The 16,655-nt window shown below is 47.7% G+C and overlaps 6 protein-coding genes across 6 annotated transcripts; 4 read left to right on the forward strand and 2 right to left on the reverse strand.

The window, feature by feature from the left end:
• Positions 1 to 53: 53 nt before the first annotated feature.
• On the forward strand, positions 54 to 1,751 carry BDV27DRAFT_165025 (FAD-binding oxidoreductase; the record flags this gene model as incomplete). Its single annotated transcript, XM_032073814.1, has 3 exons — positions 54 to 584; positions 672 to 1,170; positions 1,259 to 1,751. The coding sequence occupies exons 1-3, from the start codon at positions 98 to 100 to the stop codon at positions 1,749 to 1,751; spliced, it is 1,479 nt and encodes a 492-aa protein (XP_031933964.1). The 5' UTR covers positions 54 to 97.
• Positions 1,752 to 2,712: 961 nt separating this feature from the next.
• Positions 2,713 to 4,320, forward strand: BDV27DRAFT_151736 (Tannase/feruloyl esterase; the record flags this gene model as incomplete). The annotated part of the gene is made up of 1 exon (XM_032071406.1): positions 2,713 to 4,320. One exon carries the CDS (start codon positions 2,713 to 2,715, stop codon positions 4,318 to 4,320), a length of 1,608 nt encoding a protein of 535 aa, XP_031933965.1.
• A 1,628-nt stretch (positions 4,321 to 5,948) lies between these two features.
• BDV27DRAFT_165027 (major facilitator superfamily domain-containing protein) lies at positions 5,949 to 7,751 on the forward strand (the record flags this gene model as incomplete). Its single annotated transcript, XM_032073815.1, has 5 exons — positions 5,949 to 6,098; positions 6,326 to 6,435; positions 6,507 to 6,775; positions 6,839 to 7,472; positions 7,553 to 7,751. The coding sequence occupies 5 exons, from the start codon at positions 5,949 to 5,951 to the stop codon at positions 7,749 to 7,751; spliced, it is 1,362 nt and encodes a 453-aa protein (XP_031933966.1).
• Positions 7,752 to 8,222: 471 nt separating this feature from the next.
• Positions 8,223 to 9,738, reverse strand: BDV27DRAFT_119140 (glutaminase). The gene has a single exon (XM_032064792.1). The coding sequence runs from the start codon at positions 9,711 to 9,713 to the stop codon at positions 8,319 to 8,321; it is 1,395 nt and encodes a 464-aa protein (XP_031933967.1). The 5' UTR covers positions 9,714 to 9,738; the 3' UTR covers positions 8,223 to 8,318.
• A 1,121-nt stretch (positions 9,739 to 10,859) lies between these two features.
• Positions 10,860 to 11,935, reverse strand: BDV27DRAFT_140119 (RHO alpha subunit C-terminal catalytic domain-containing protein; the record flags this gene model as incomplete). Its single annotated transcript, XM_032069596.1, has 6 exons — positions 10,860 to 11,187; positions 11,254 to 11,392; positions 11,422 to 11,492; positions 11,529 to 11,718; positions 11,758 to 11,786; positions 11,820 to 11,935. 6 exons carry the CDS (start codon positions 11,933 to 11,935, stop codon positions 10,860 to 10,862), a joined length of 873 nt encoding a protein of 290 aa, XP_031933968.1.
• A 773-nt stretch (positions 11,936 to 12,708) lies between these two features.
• On the forward strand, positions 12,709 to 14,521 carry BDV27DRAFT_165028 (Alpha/Beta hydrolase protein; the record flags this gene model as incomplete). Its single annotated transcript, XM_032073816.1, has 3 exons — positions 12,709 to 13,553; positions 14,220 to 14,364; positions 14,495 to 14,521. The coding sequence occupies 3 exons, from the start codon at positions 12,709 to 12,711 to the stop codon at positions 14,519 to 14,521; spliced, it is 1,017 nt and encodes a 338-aa protein (XP_031933969.1).
• Between the last annotated feature and the right edge of the window lie 2,134 nt (positions 14,522 to 16,655).

Here is a 16,655-nt window from a genome sequence, read left to right on the forward strand (position 1 = left end):
GGGTTCTAAAAAGCCTCGGTCATTATAGGCCCATGTAATTGGTTATAAAGCTCTATCTCTCTGCGTCAAATTCAAATCCAGCATTGACAAAGACAACATGTTTTTCCGCTTGTTGCTCCCGTTTCTCTTTCTGGGACTCTCCATAGCCAGTTCGTCGGCTGTGTGTTTGACTTTGTCGAAGCTCTTACCTGGTCAAGTCTCGTTTCCGAATAGTACTATCTACGATAATGCTGTGGCATCTTACTTTTTTGTCCAAGAGCGGTTGACGCCCAACTGCATGGTTCGTCCAGACTCCGCACGGGACGTTGCGGTTGTGATCAAGCAGGTTGAAACCACTGATGGAGCAATTCTTTCTGTGCGGGGAGGTGGTCACTCCGCCAATGTTGGTTTTGCCAATTCAAACACGGGTATTACTCTCGATTTGAGAAGTCTCAATCATATCTCTGTCAATGGAGAGGGGAACGTAACTTCTGTTGGTGGGGGTGCGCTTTGGTCCGAGGTATATGAGTACTTAGATGAACGTGGACTTGCTGTCCTCGGTGGTCGTGTCGGAACTGTTGGAGTCGGTGGTCTTCTTACCGGAGGTAGGTTTATAGAGGATTCACTTTTCATAGCTCTATGGTTTTTTACAATGGCCAATTACGTAAACTGATACAACTGGAAATCCCTAGGTGGACTATCGGTCTTCTCACCGCGCCTGGGTTTTGCTTCCAATAACGTCGCAAACATGGAAGTTGTCCTTGCCTCGGGAGACATCGTCAACGCAAACGCAACCAGCAATGCAGACCTATTCGCGGCTCTAAAAGCTGGCCAGAATAACCTGGGCGTAGTGACTAGATTTGACCTTCTATCTTTCAAGCAGGGGTTATATTGGGGTGGCGGTATCGTGTACGCAGAATCAGCAGTTTCAGCACAGCTCGCCGCATTTGCAGAGTTCAAAACGCCCGCCAACTTCGACCCCGATGCCGAGATTGAGCAAAGCTTCCTTTACTATAAGGCCAAAGAACTGCGTATTAGCTCAAACAATATGTTTTATTCGAAACCGATTGTGAACGTCAGCTCTCTGCGTCGCTTTGCGCAAATACAGCCGCAGATCTCCAACACGATGCGGATTTCGAACTCTTCCGACTTTAGTAAAGAGATGTCGGAGGCTCAACCGGCAAACTTGCTGTAAGTAGAACGCAACTATAACGACGGGCTGACCTACCACATTATTGTGCGCCGGGAAATCGACGGGCCACGGCTAACATTTTATTAGAGGAGTTTGGGCTACAACGACCTTCAAAAGTAGCTTGGCAGGTCTCCAGGATGTCTACCGGCTTTGGAATAGTTCAGTAACTGAGTTGTCAAGTGTGGATGGCCTCGTCTCTAGCCTGACCTTCCAAGCTGTGCCCCCGGTGACAGGCGAAGACGGCTCTGTTGACACTTTTGGACTGGCCCCAGGTACTCATCCAGAAAAGGACCTGGTGATCTGTCTGATCGCGAACTGGTGGTCTGATACTACCGATTCGGCTCGAATGCTGAATGGGACTAAGGAATTCATTGCAGCAGTTGAGAAGAACACTGAGGCGAAAGGGGCGAAGGTACCGTTCACTTACCTGAACTATGCAGCTTCGTGGCAAGATCCCATTCAAAGTATTGGGGAAGAACAAGTGAAGTTTGTAAAGAAGGTTGCAGCAAAATATGATCCAAATGGCGTTTTCCAAACGAAGGTGCCCGGTGGGTTCAAAATTACCCGAGTCAGCTCCTAAATCTTTCACCTGTATATAACTGTTGCTGCTCTAGCTGGGCTGGATTTCCCGATCGTTCGGTTTGTATGTACCACAGATATGCTTCTCGCAAAAGTAAAATCAACGATTCTATTACGGAAAGCTATAGTGCAGCTTTAGGGATTAGTCGGATAATGGGGAGTCAAGAGAAATAGTAAAGTCCTTGCGTTTAAGGTAACCTAGATACACACTAGACGTAAAGCAACAATATTTGTCGATATATACTTGTGTCCTTCAGTGAACCTGAGGCAAAGACGGACCCGCCTTTGACTGCCTAATAAGGACTAGTCTCCACCGCAGTGGATCGTTACCTCCGAGATACGAAGTTCTGCAACCAGTATATATCTCCGAGCAGAGATCTTGGTGGGTCTGTTGGGGCATCGTTTACAATCATTAGCCCATAAGAATGATACACATATGTCCGGCCAAAGAAAGGGGGCATAATTTAGTAAAGAGTGGACTACTGCAGGGGCACGAAGTCAATTGCTGGTTCTGCTGTCGAGAGTTACTGTAGCCCGCACTGTATCCATACCAGGCGGGATTGGCTTTGACGAAGATGCCGCAGGCGTTATTACACCGTAGATTAGAAGAGTCCGTAATGTGTTCCAGAATCCTTCAAACAGTGGCTCGGCCTTCCTTAAAATGACTCCATAGGGTCCACTTACGCACCTGTTAGACCTTAATCTAGAAGAGGAGGAAGCCCGGTGATCTACAACAGATATCCTACGATATGGTCTATATACCGAGTGATTCCATTCGCTCACTAACCCTGATACTTGGGGAGGTGACGCGTCTATCATACGTATGCGAGCTGGATATACTTACTATATTTATTTTTGATAGAGCCAACCCCATCTCTTGAGGTATATCTTAAACTACCTCTAGTTCTCTCCACTGTTCTTTGTCATTATTTTCGCTGTCGAACCTTGAACTGGACTGTACAATGCGTGCTTCATTACTCCTTGCCGCGTTGGCTCCCGCTGCGTCAATCGCCAGTACATGCGAACCAAGCTTCTTCGCTCCTTATCTCACTAGCAATGTCAGCATCGTATACGCTCGCACTTTCACCTCCACGGAGACCTTTGAGGGGCCTTTGGGAAACTACACAGGCCTGCCTCAATACTGCGCGCTCTACGTGAACGTCAGCTCGTCCACTATATCCTCCTACGAATTCGGCCTTTGGCTCCCAACAGAAACATGGAACAAGCGCTACATGGCCTACGGAAATGGTGGATTCACTGGTCAAGTTGCATTTGCCGATATGGCACCCGGGCTGAACTACGGCTTCGCAGTTGTTTCAACAAACACGGGGCATAACTCCTCCGTGAAAGAGGCTGGTGATGCTGCGTGGGCATTAAATAATCCCGAAACAAGGACAGACTGGGGCTGGCGTGCTCTCCATGGCAGTGTTGCTCTGGGAAAGGTTTTGACAGAAGCATTCTACAATGACAATATCGAGTACTCGTACTACGCGGGCTGTTCCACTGGCGGTCGTCAGGGGTTGAAAGAGGCCCAAATGTTCCCCGATGACTTCGATGGTGTTCTGGCAGGGGCATGTGCTTGGTGGACTTCTCATCAGCAAAATTGGGACCTAAAGCTTGCGTTGGATAACTTGCCGAACAACGCCTCTCATCATGTTACTACTGAATTGATGGATGTCCTAGCCACCGAAGTGCTTCGACAGTGTGATGAACAGGATGGTGTGCAGGACAACATTATAATGGATGGCTATGCTTGCCAATTTAGGCTCGAGGCATTGCTTTGCAGCAGCTCCAGAGCCAACACCAGCACCTGCTTCAGTGCTGATCAGCTTGGCACGATCTATCGAGTCTACAGTGATTGGATTGATACCGATCAGACATTCATTTTCCCTTCCTTTGCCTGGGGATCAGAAGCTCAAGTTTCTCTGATGATTATCACAGATGATGATTCTGTAGATGAGCCTAGTGGCGTTGCCTATCCCCGTGACTTTGTGTACAACGATGCCAACTGGCCCGCGGAAAGTCTCGATTACGCTACGATACAACTGTCCGACCTCCTGGACCCCGGAAACGCTACGGCAGATACCTACGACCTCCGTCCTTTCCACCAACGTGGCGGCAAGTTGATTCATTATCACGGATTCGCTGATGGGGAAATTCCAACCGGATCCAGCATCTACTACTATAAGCAGGTTGAGAACACAATGATTCCGCTAGGTTATGATTTGGATGATTTCTATCGTTTCTTCCTCATTCCTGGTATGCAACACTGCTCAGGCTCGGTGCATGGGGCTCCCTGGTACATTGGATCTGCCAATCAACCCTCTGCTTTGACAGGAAGTAATGTGTGGGGTGTGCCTGGCTTCCGGGATAGAAAACATGACGCTATTATGGCTCTGATGGCATGGGTTGAAAATGGTACTGCTCCTACCGAGCTGGTCGCTACCAAGTATATCGACGATACCCCCGCGCTTGGTGTCCAGGCACAACGCAGAACATGTCCATATCCACAGCGCGCGACATACGTTGCTGGCGATTGGAACCAGACATCCTCCTTCAAGTGTGAGTAATGAAGGGGATTGAAGAAAATTGTACATCGTGACTATACACTACGAGATGTAGTGCCAAACAGGTTACAAGATACCATATTGAGTTCATTAGTACTAGAAGGTGGTGAACTAGTGAATAATGTATTTAGAGGTTGCAATACTACATTAGGCATCGTACTTCGCTAGCAAACGTGAAGGGATCATATCCCTGCGCAGTGGGTCGAGCAGAGTAGCTATCCTTCTTTTTCTGTCACCCCACATCGCAACATGCAGCTACACAGAGGGTTAGGGGAACCTATGGGAGATCTGCTACGGATGGTGCGTCCATAGGCTTTCCATTAATCTTTGCCAAAAATGTTTTCTGGACTCCGTTTTCGGAGGTCTCCCTTCCCTTCGCATATGAACGTCCCAGTTTATATAGATACTTCGATGTTTTCCTTATTCTTAAGGAAGATGACTATTTGTAATTCCTATGGACTAAGAGCAGATTTTGCCACATTCGTATCATCGGACGAATTTCTCCCTCTAGGCCCCACACTTTCTATAGACCATTAAAGTAACCTCACGAAAGCAATCGAGATATTTCTCCTCTTATACCATGTAGTATTTGGCATTCGAGGGTTACTGATGCATTAGCTCGACAAGCTGGAAGTAATATTCTCTGTTAAATTATATACCCTGGCGGTAGTGGACACAAAGCATAAGATATGAAATATTGAGTGATCCCAATCTCTATTCATGGCTTCATTGGTTTTGGTGGCGTATACTGTCTTTAGATAAGCACTGCCCAGCTATCGATGCATTCGCCGGTTCCTGTAGGCAATGGCAAAGGATAAACAAAGATACCAATAAGAAATATACGTCAGAGTCGCATCTGCCTGCTACCCGTCATAGCTGCTATGATGTGCTCTGCGCTTGACACGAGAGACAAAGCGAAATTTGGGACCTGACTCGTGGAAGCCGATGTCGGCTGCTTCAAGAATCTGCCGAAATCAATGTCTCTATAGTGCCGGTGTAGCACAGACATTGGAGGTGATTCTTGGCGTAAGTTTTACTATGATACCCCGCAACAGTGAGTTCTTTATTAACTTTAACCCATAAGTTCTCTAGCCAAAATAGTGTCTTGTAATATGTTAAACCACTTTCTGTTAGCCGAACGGCCCTCGTATAGCCGTACAGCTTCTCTTAACCGGTAAAACCCGCGAGTGTCCGAATCGTGTTGTACTGGGTTTCCCCTCTTTAGCAGTACGAATTAAGCTTTCCCACTTATCCTCTAAGGTGGGCAAGCCAAGGTATGTTCCGTCACCAGCTCATGTGGGGAAAGTCTGGGGTATGGACAAAGTCCGGGGTATGGAGAAAGTTAATGTTAGCCACTACGCGACTCAAGGCCTAGTGTCTGATCTCTTTGTTCTCAGCTGGGTTGCTTTATTACCTAGGCCCGTATAAGTAGAATCCCATGGCTAACAGGATACTAATTCAGACCTCTTTCTCATCTGATCTGGCCTATATCATTACACAGCCTGGGGTAAGCTGTGCTTGGATAAGAGACATCCGAGAGAGCAGAGCTCCACATGAAGCTTACGATATAAAGCCAATCTCTACCCCACGTAGATTCCTCTTTTTACATACCATCTTTTATCCATTCCAACATGGCCATGGCTGCGAAAACGGCCAAAGAAACTATGGGCTCATCCAATCATGTGGAGAACCTGGACGACATGAAAATCGAAGCCGGAGAGAACTATGTTGCGGAGCAAAGGCAGCAAATGCGATTATTAAATGCCCGCATTGTCCGGAAGGTAAATAAGCCGCATATTTGAAGTTAGCCCTTGACTCATATATCACAATAGTACGATATATGGGTACTACCCCTAGTGTGGGTCTTGTATGTCATTTCGTACCTTGATCGTGGAAATATCGGCAATGCAAAGACTGCGGGGGCGCAGGAGGATCTTGGTCTCACCAGCTACCAGGCATGTCAATTCCCCGAGACTAATTCTGTCCTACTGATAACACTCTAGGTTAGTGGTCATGGGTACTGAACTCCTTTTACATTACATACACCTGTCTAGAGTGGCTAGTTCTTTGCTGGAAGGTTTTCCCAGCACATATCTACGTGACAGTATTATGTCTGTTGTAAGTCCACCATGACAAAGGGACTCACTTATCTTTTAAATCTCAACGAAACATCTAATTGACAAATTAAGGTGGGGTGTTTGTGCAATGTGCTCCGGACTCGTCCATAACATGGCAGGTTTGATCGCCTGCCGAGTAGGGCTGGGCGTCCTGGAGGCAGGATTTGGGGCTGGCGTCCCATACTACCTATCTCTATGCTATAAACGTCACGAACTGGGTACACGTGTATCTATCTTGCTTGGTTCCAGCCCAATCGCCAACTGCATTGCAGGCGCCATTGCGTATGGAATTTCCCAAATTCGCTCCCACATGGCACCCTGGAGGTTAATATTTTTGATCGGTAAATGACCTACATGCGACTATGCATTTCCAGTAGAATTGGAGGCTAATCTTATTATGCCAGAGGGGTCGCCGTCAATTGTCATTGCTCCTATTGTCTGGTTCGTGCTGATGGACTCTCCCTCGACGGCGAAGTTCTTCACCAACGAAGAACGCACTTTCGCAGTAGAACGCATGGAAACCCGCGACACAACGCGCAAGAGTTCACTTTCCAAAGCTCAATTATTCGCCGGTCTGACAGATTATAAGAATTACTGCCACGCCTGCCTCCATTTCTGTTGCAACTATTCCTTCGCCGGGCTATCCAACTTTCTTCCCACCATCGTCCATGAAATGGGCTATGATTCTGTGAAAGCACAAGGCCTTACGGCACCACCTTATTTCGGTGCGTTCTTATCCAGCATACTTGTGGCATGGCTCTCAGACCGATATGGATCGCGCGGCTGGATTCTAGCCATATCTGCCAGTGTTGCGACCGTGGGCTATGCCTTGTTAGCCACGCAGACCGGAACGGCAGTGCGGTACGTAGCCATTTGGCTGACAAGCTGTGGTGTCTTCCCTGCCTTGGCGATCAACATGACCTGGATGCTCAATAACAATGCTGGCGACACGAAGAAGGGAATTGGAATGTCATTGCTCGCTATTATCGGTCAATGCTCTTCATTCCTGGCCTCGTTTATGTATCCCAATAGCGCTGCGTACGTTCACTTCCTTCCCTAGATCTTAGTGAAAACTTACTTTTAGAATATAGTTACTCATATGGACTGACGTGCAATAGACCTTACTTTGTCAAGGGAACGGCCATCGGTTGTGGCCTCACGGGAATTATTGTACCCGTTGGACTGGTCCTCCATTTCTCCTACGCCGCTGAGAACAGACGTAGAGATCAGGAATTCGGGCCTGTGCCACAGGGTGATGGTCCCATTGATGTTAGTGCTCTGGGCGATAAGCACAATCACTTTCGTCTGTTGACCTAGTTGGATGGCGTTGTCCTTTTGTTGCATATCCGTTGGAATGTGGCTTTGGAAATATATAGTTGTGGTCGGCATAGTGAGATATTGATAGTCACAAACCTTTACTCAAAAACGACCTTAATATGCTGCAATGCCCGCTGTCTGAGAGGACATATGTAATTAAAATATAGATACAGACCTTCGTGCTTTGCCCAGGTTGGCACAAATATCCCTGGCAACCTGGCTCCGGCTTGACGGTGCCTCCCTTTACAATGTACCTCTCCGCGCACAGCATCTTCCTCAGCTCCATTGCCAGTATGATATCAATCGACTACCAGGGTGTCCGCCGCATAGTTTGTGGGTATGTCCTGAACAATCCTATACCATTCGATTCACGGATAGATATTCGTTGATTCTCTTACATGAATCTACGAACGTGCTCCGTTTTCAGTATCGGGTTTTTGTATCTATCTGGTTTCGATTGAATTCAGGGATTTTTACGCAGCCAGGATATATCGATGTTATCAAGCCGTTACTATATAATCAAATGCACGCCGAACTCTCTCCCTTACATGTGGTAGTGTCCAGTCTTCAATAAAGCTCATCACTATGGGAAACGGCCCTGCAGCCTTGACCACCGATATAATGACGCGCCTCAGCTTCGTCGTTGACCACACGGGGTGATTTGTCTTTAAACGCAGGATTCCCGTCAATCGTAAGGACCTTGGCAGGGTCTATCACCACCACATTTTTACCTGCCTCAAGAAGCCGGCGGATGTCCTCACTAATAATTCGCAGCGCGACGTAATTGAGGGAATAAGTGTCTCTGAGCATGAAGATGACGGCACAAGCGTTTGTGTGTCGCCCGGACCCGGGGTCGTCAGGGTTTGGAGGGCTGATCTCGCGCACAATCGCACGGGTAAGTCGTTCGGAACCCGCGAACCGGACTGCGCCTCGCAGACCAAAGACAGGCACCTCCTGTTCGCACTCGTGTGGTTGATCTGCGCCGCCGGCAATAGTCATCGTCCATGTGCGCACGGTGGCTCTACCCACCTGGCTGCTGTCCATCATATGGAGGCCCATTTCGGATGAGAGCTGCTCAAACATCTTGACACCTCGGACACTATTGCCACGCTCGTCTAGCTTTGGCGAGAAGACAGCAATGCCCACTTGGCCGGGAAGGGTGCCGATGATTCCGCCAGCCACGCCGCTTTTTGCGGGCATGCCAACCCGAGACACCCAGTCACCAGAGGAATCGTACATGCCACAGGTAGTCATGACCGACAGGACCTGGCGGGCGCTTTGGTGGGGCATGATCTGTTCTCCAGTTATGGGATGCACACCCGCATTCCCTAGAGTTGCTGCCATCACTGCCAGGTCGCGGACATTGGCTTTGATGGCGCATTGGCGGATATAACCGCGGACCGCCTCCTGTGGATCACACGAGATGATCCCTGCTGCCTTGAGCATGTAACCGATGCCCATGTTTCGATTGGCGTCCTTGAGCTCGGCCTCGTAGACTTCTTCATCCACTTGCAACTTCCGACCTGCCACTTTGGACACTGCCTTCAATATGCGATCAACTCTTTGTTCCACCGTGGCATTCTCCCCTGCCACCAGTGTGTGGGCGGTGATCGCACCGGCATTGATCATGGGGTTCATTGGCCGGTGGGTGCCGGGTTGCAACGATAGCTTGTTGAATGCGTCGCCCGATGGTTCCACGCCGATTTTCTCCAAGACCCGTGGTAGCCCGGCATCATTAATGGCCAGGGCATAAACGAAGGCCTTGGAAATAGACTGGATGGAGAACTCAACCTGGTCATCCCCGACCGAGTATAGATTCCCGTCTACGGTCGACAGCGCCACGGCCATCTTGGAGGGGTCCGCTTTAGCCAGCACATCGATATAGCTGGCAAGCTTTCCGGAAGTATCCGGGCGAGCCTTTTCCAACACCTGTCGCAGATAGTCGGGGATCGGAGACTTCATGGTTTTATGTAAGAGTTATATGAATGGTGAATTGTGAGGTTTGGGGTGTTTTGCTCTTGGTCATCGACGCAAGCGGCCAGTGGTCCCGGCGGACTAAATTTCGCAGCCTAACCAGCCATTTTTTACCGAAACCTTGGCCGCTTGGCGTTTGCATCAAGCCAAGACTGCCACGCATTTATCGTTTTGATTATTTATATAGACTTTAACATCATGGTATCATGATAGGGCAGTATAATATACTATTGTGGAGTAGGATATGGTTATTAATTATTATACTAGTGGTAGTACTGGTGGTGGTGGTGATGTAGATATCCAGAGACTAAGCCCTAAGCCTAGGGATTGCAGTGCCGAAAGGTAATAGTGCAAGTACCTAAAATTTAGGGGCCATGGGGCGCAGATAGAATAAATCCCCTAAACTTAAAAGAAGCGGTTAGTGTCTTCGGAAGCGGACTAACTAATAATCCGAGAATTTTAGTAATTATGATTGGCTAGTAATACAGTGGGCCCTACTAGACATATCTAATCGGGCTATACAATAACACAAGAGTTGGCCGCTGGTAAACTTGGTAAGATCTTTAGGTTGACCGTAAGGTAGACTTAGTCGAGCAAAAATCGGTTAACATAACTCTGCCCTAATACATGGTCGTCTATTTGAAAGCGTGTGGTTGTTAAGTGGATTTCGAAAACGTACGTACCCAAGACACTGTATTGAACATTCTACAGGCCTTTGGTATTATTGGAGAATTTCAATATTTGAGATATTGCGGCTTATTTCCTATTTTCCTCATATGTGTTGGGAATGGCTGCGGTGGATTGACATTAACTACATGCCCTGCAGGCTGCACTTTCTCTGTCGTTCCATTCTTATTGTGAATCTTACTTCCCTTCTATCTACCCAGAGCATTTCCGTTCTCTGAAAGACCAGTCATGCAGAGATAAAGGAGATAAACTATTAAGGAACACACAATGCAATTGTTATACCGAAGCATGGAACATCAAAGATCAAAAGAGTGAATACTGCTGAAAGGCATGGCGGAAGGCAAAGAACGAGTAGATGCAAGCACAGTACAAATGTAACCAATTATGATGGAAAAACTGTCCGTTGTCCACAGCCCAAAGTGGTACAGATATCCTCGTCCTTCTTTCTCATGCATTGGTTGGCAAGCTCCGTTTCGCTGGCCATATCTCGTGACCTTCGGACTTTTCACGGTCAAAATGCTCAGTGATGACCTGTCGAACTGTGCTCTGGAAGAAGATCGGCGTCTTCTCATACGTAGGGTGTAGTGCACCATTGGTAAAGAAATTTCGTTCTAGGTTCTTCTGCGCACCGATACACAGGGCTTTATCTTCACCTACAACCCGCGCATACGTGTCACTGATAAGTCGGAAATCGGCTTCAGAGGACTTCTTGTTCCGGTAGATCTCATAGGATATTTTGAAGCTGCTAGGGCCATTGGGTGGAAATGTTTGTATCCTGATGAAATGTGGCCTTTGTGTGTTAGAAAACATAGATCTGAACATATAGACAGCGGGCACTTACGAAACAACCATGGCAGTCATCGGAAAGTAGTAGGTGCTAGCAGTATTGAGGCCCATCTCCATCTGCTCCGGAGTCGAGACACACCGATGCTGGATATGTCCATCCTTGAGATACTGTCGAAGGAGGTAAGAGTTAGGAACTCTGGAATATCAGGGTGCGTTGTGAGACAGTGGTAGCACTCGTTGAAATTATCGGCGAGGATCTTCCAGCTATAATGACCGTCTATCGAATACGTATGGCTAAGCTCGTAGTCGGCGAAATTGTACACTTTTTACCGTTCTTGCTTGTCAATATCCCGGAAATGTTCCTCCCATGCCACTTCGGGTGTCTCCTTTGCACCCAGATTGATCCAGATAAACCCATTAACGTCGATCTTAACATGGACTAGGAGGACATTATCTTGGTCCTTGGGGGAGGCATTAACATTTCCCTCGCTATCGCGTGTAATAAGGATATCGAATCCGGCTATCTCATATCAGAGGCTATCATCTGTGTCCTTGAGACGCGAGCTGTGCGTCAGGAAAAGCCATCTCCTGGAAAAGATAGCCCGGCGTCCCAACTAGTACATATTCTCAGAGGTGTACCAGGAGGCTGGCAAAGCACGCACAGGGGACATCGTGGATACCCCGGAAGAGCGGGCATCCTTGCTGAAGTCGAAGTAGTGTAGCTTTTTAGTGGTCATGGTTGCTTCAAAAGGAAGGTCAAAGCAGTGGCCAAAGGTTGAACAGTCTTACAAGCGTTCTTTGAGGTGTCAACGGGACGGCTGGAGAGGTTCTGTAGCCACCCCTTTATATGTCTGGCAAGTATGATATCGTTTGTCTGGTTTGCCTACTCTATTCATAATCCAATATCCAGATTCGGTAATACAATGCAAAAGCAAATCGTATTTTACTACTGAATGAGGCACCAAAGCCCAGCGCCTTAGCACTACGGCGCATAATGTAGAAGAAACATGGTACTAGACAGTTTATGCCTGGGCTACTACTACATCGGCATAACCGAAAGGATGCCTCGGGTACAAAGCCGACACATGGAGCATGAGGACCAGATGGTACCTGAGTTTATGAATGGGCTCATGACCATGGGTACCCACGACATATCAGGCTGGCGCCTTCCGATAAACAGTTGCTTCGAAGCCAGTAATTGCTAACAATATATCAGATACGCCGGCCACTGATGTACATGTGTGTCGCGCCGAATTCAGCTATCCCTAAGTGTGGTAGCTATGCGTTCTACATATGATAGTACGATAGTACATAGCAGATCGACGCGCCAATCAAGTTCTACCAATTAACATTCGGATAGTTTGGAGTCTGCTGCCCCAGACCTTGCACTGATCGCATTACTAATGCTGCGGGGTTATGGGGCCTTTTAGGTCAAGGTCATTATACTTACCAACTTCCACTTTTCTTTGCTCAAGTTGTATACTACACTTCAATTACCTTATCAGTAGACATGGATTCCATCCACCTAAACCAAATATTTCACCACTCCACCGCTACCCACCGCTACCAAATCCGGTGGACCTCTCTTGGTGACGATGCCTTACCACCGCTGATCTTTGTCCACGGTACCCCCTGGTCGTCGCGAGTCTGGGATACATACGCGCGATCATTTGCCAGATATTTCCATGTCTACCTCTTCGACAACCCCGGCTTTGGCGAGAGCCCCCTCGGGCAGCCACTCCAGGGTAAGGAGAATATTATTACTAAAGAGCTAGCATTGGATGCCGATCTGGCGCAGCAATCAGAGGTCTTCGCTGCGCTTTATCACTACTGGGCTCAGGATTGGAAACACCCAAAGGCCCATGTCATCGCACATGATCATGGAGGCCTGATGACCTTACGTGCCCATATATTACATGGTTGCCAGTATGCGAGCCTTTGCCTTATCAATGTGGTTGCATTGGGACCATTTGGCCAGTCGTTGTTTAGATTGGTGGCGGGGAATGAGGAAGTCTTTAACGCGTTGACTGGACCAGTGTTTGAGGGAGTTGTGGAATCATACATTCGAGACGCGGCATATAGTGAGTTGGGGAAGGAGACGATGGAGATGTTGAAGAGGCCGTGGATCAGTAGTGAGGAAGGGAGGAAGGGCTTTGTGAGACAGATGGTACAGGCAAATAGTCGCCACACGGATGAAGTGGAGGGAAAGTACCCTGAGGTAGGCAAGAAAATGCCAGTGAGAATTATCTGGGGCAAGGAGGATAAGTGGATTCCTGTGGAGACAGCGGACAGACTGAAGGAGAAGCTGGGTGCTCGAGATGTGGTAGTGATCGAAGAAGCGGGGCACCTCGTAATGTATGATCAGGGAGGAAGGTTAGGGGTCGAACTAGGCTGGTGGTTGGGTTCTTTGGGCCAGTGATGGGAGTGCTATAGTGATAGATAGGAGTATCTGGCAATGACGAATGGCCTGCCGTCATCTGTTTCTCTCAGCAAGCGTACATCTGAAATCGAAACTAGCTTTCTCAAAAGAGTTGTTTTATCCGGATAAGGCCAGACAGAGCAAGTATTAATCCCTGTGGGAACATTAAGGGGCTGACTTGACGCATTTCCTATCAGGTGTACCTCTATGACACCAATTCTGTTCGAACCCGAGGTCTTGCCCATCGATATCCACAGGACGACGGCATCGGAGTCCTAATCCGACCTAAAACTTCGGCACATCCGATACATTGTGTATGGAATTATGATAGGATGCATAAAGGGCAGGGTAGATAAGGGGATCCAGACGCCTGAAGAGTAGTTCAATACTCTCATCACACCATTAACATGCTACATTTTCTTACGTACAGATCGACGTCAAGATGTCCATTCCATTTAGCCATCATGCTAATGCGCAAGCAACCTTCAAGCCACCATTGATCGCAAATGGTAATGCTTTCCTAGGGGATATCTTCTCTAGGTAGGTTTGCCATCCTCGTCAACCAGTCCAGTGTAGTATATGTGCTAATCTATTAAATCTAGCGACAAGGATAATGCTGAAAAGCCCATCTCTTCCGGCTTCTTTCGTCTGGAAAAAGACGCGCCGCTGGTGCACACATACATGTGTGACGAAATGAAGATTATCACCGAGGGAGAGTTCCAGATCTCTGACGAGACTGGACAGACGGTGAACGCGAAACCGGGAGACGTATTCTACTTTCCCCGTGGTACTAAGGCTACCTATACTACAGAGTCTTATGGTGTGGGTTTCTATGTATGGCTCTTCTCCGGTGGTCAGATGAATGCTGATCTTGTAGGTCATTCAACGCGCTCGCAAGGCTTAGTGAAAACCTTGTCGATTTAACCATTTCCTCTTTATCACGAATGTTTGCTCGGTCTAGGTGAGGCGCAGAATGGATTGAAGGGTGAATTGGAAAATGTACTCAAAGTAACCAATCAGAGCCGAGACTGGATATTGTACTCAAATTGACCAATCAACAACACCCATTACTGTTAAACTCAATGTGACCAATCACGGGGGCCCATAATCTATCCACCATACTATCCATATACCCAAGCCCCAGATAGAACCAGAGAATGGGAACACTGCCTTTACTGGCGGAGGGGCTTTCATACCTACATAGGTAATATTAAGAGCTACCTAGGATTGCCTGTTTCTAGATAATATAACCAGCAGACTAAAGGAAAAGTACGTCATGCGCGTCATAGGAGTTCTTAACGACCTGATAGACCACAGGTATATTACCACCTTCATGTACTCAACAGTTTGGTTCTTTTTAACTTTCAAATTGTTAATAGAGGAACCAACCAAAAAAATATCCAGCGGACATTGACACCGATGAAGGTGCTTAAAACGAATAGCGTTGGTAGAATTACTAGTAACCGCAGCTGGCTGCTAATTCAACTTGAGTATGTACCATGCATGCGATAGAGTTCAAGCCTACTGGGCTACAAGATTTCAACTACGCTTTCAGGACGTGCAGCTCTGGTTTAGGTTGGTGGGTTCTCATCGGAAGGAGGTCCCGGTGAGTGGAAAAAGAGAGGATAGTACTATATGTTACTTGGGTTCCTTCTTCGTCATCGCCCCGTGCCATTCCTGAAGTACTCCGACTAGTTAAACCAGTAGCAGAGCTTCATCATGGAACATCTCAATACGCAAACTCTCTGTATTTTAGGGTGTGGTACGTGAATGTTCTTGCACTGGTCCTATCTAAAGTTAATGTGCAATAGGGAACCAGGGAGCCGCGGTCCTGCAGGGAGTCCCATCTGCGTCGGCAGAAAGAAAAATTAAGTCTCTGTTCACTCGATATATTGCCTGTGTTCGTAGCCAAAACTCCGAGTAAAGGTTAGCGGAGACTCTGCGCATCTCGACAAACTCGTAATTTCTTGCGGTGACAACGTTCAGGCAGTACGGGAACCCGACGTTATTATCTTAGGAGTTGATCCGAGCGATATCGAGACTGTTCTGTCACAGCCAGGACTCCGTGAAGCCTTGACCAAAAAGCTGCTGATCAGCGTCGCGGCGGGCTGGACAAGACAAAAGCTCGAGGAGGCTCTCTACGGCAGCAAAACTACAACTACTAATACTAGTGGTAGAGCCAGGGTAGTGCGCGCCTTACCGACTATCGCCGCCCAGGTATCAGAGTCGCTCACTGCTATTCAAATTTCTGAGCCTGCTGTACCGGAGCAATATCTTCAAGCCACCAACACAATATTTGAACAGATCGGGAAGACAGTACAGGTGGAGCCGCAACTTATGAATGCAGCAGTTATAGCTGGAGGGGCAACCGCAGCTTTTTTCGCAGTTGTGTGCGACGCACTGATGGATGCCGCGGTAGCCGTTGGGCTTCCAAGGGCTATAGCGCATACCGTTATTTTCCAGTCGATGCAGGGCACAGCCACTATGCTGCAAAGTGGGATACATCCTGCCTTACTAAAAGATCAGGGAACTTCGTCTGAGGGGTGCACCATTGGCGGTTTGATGATTTTGGAAGAGGGTGCCGTTCGTGACCACATGGGCCGGGCGTTGCATGAAGCAGTCACACTCGCTCGCTTTATGGAGACAACAGAGCATGTCAATGATACTAGACATTGGGCCTTGCCCACGACAAGTGGATTGATATACCGGTTAATTCATTGCAGTTATTACATAGAACCTATTTATCATTAGACGTAATATCATAAACGTTCGGGACGATTCTGACTTGTTATACGAAGGAAATCTTAATACTTAGTATCATGAGGCTTTACATCACAGACAAAACAAAATTTCATGAGCCAACTAGAATAAAGAAACAAAACACAGAAGTAGCACCCTTGCTACTGCTAACTTGAGAGCCACCAACTACTATTCGATTATCATCCCACAATCAGAACGTCCGGCCGTTATCTTACCGTCTCAATCTACCTAACCACGGCTTTCTTGTTGCCAGATGGCTCGCCAATGCGGGCTGCATA

The sequence above is a fragment of the Aspergillus caelatus genome (assembly GCF_009193585.1).
Source record: "Aspergillus caelatus strain CBS 763.97 unplaced genomic scaffold BDV27scaffold_1, whole genome shotgun sequence".
Taxonomy (NCBI): domain Eukaryota; kingdom Fungi; phylum Ascomycota; class Eurotiomycetes; order Eurotiales; family Aspergillaceae; genus Aspergillus; species Aspergillus caelatus.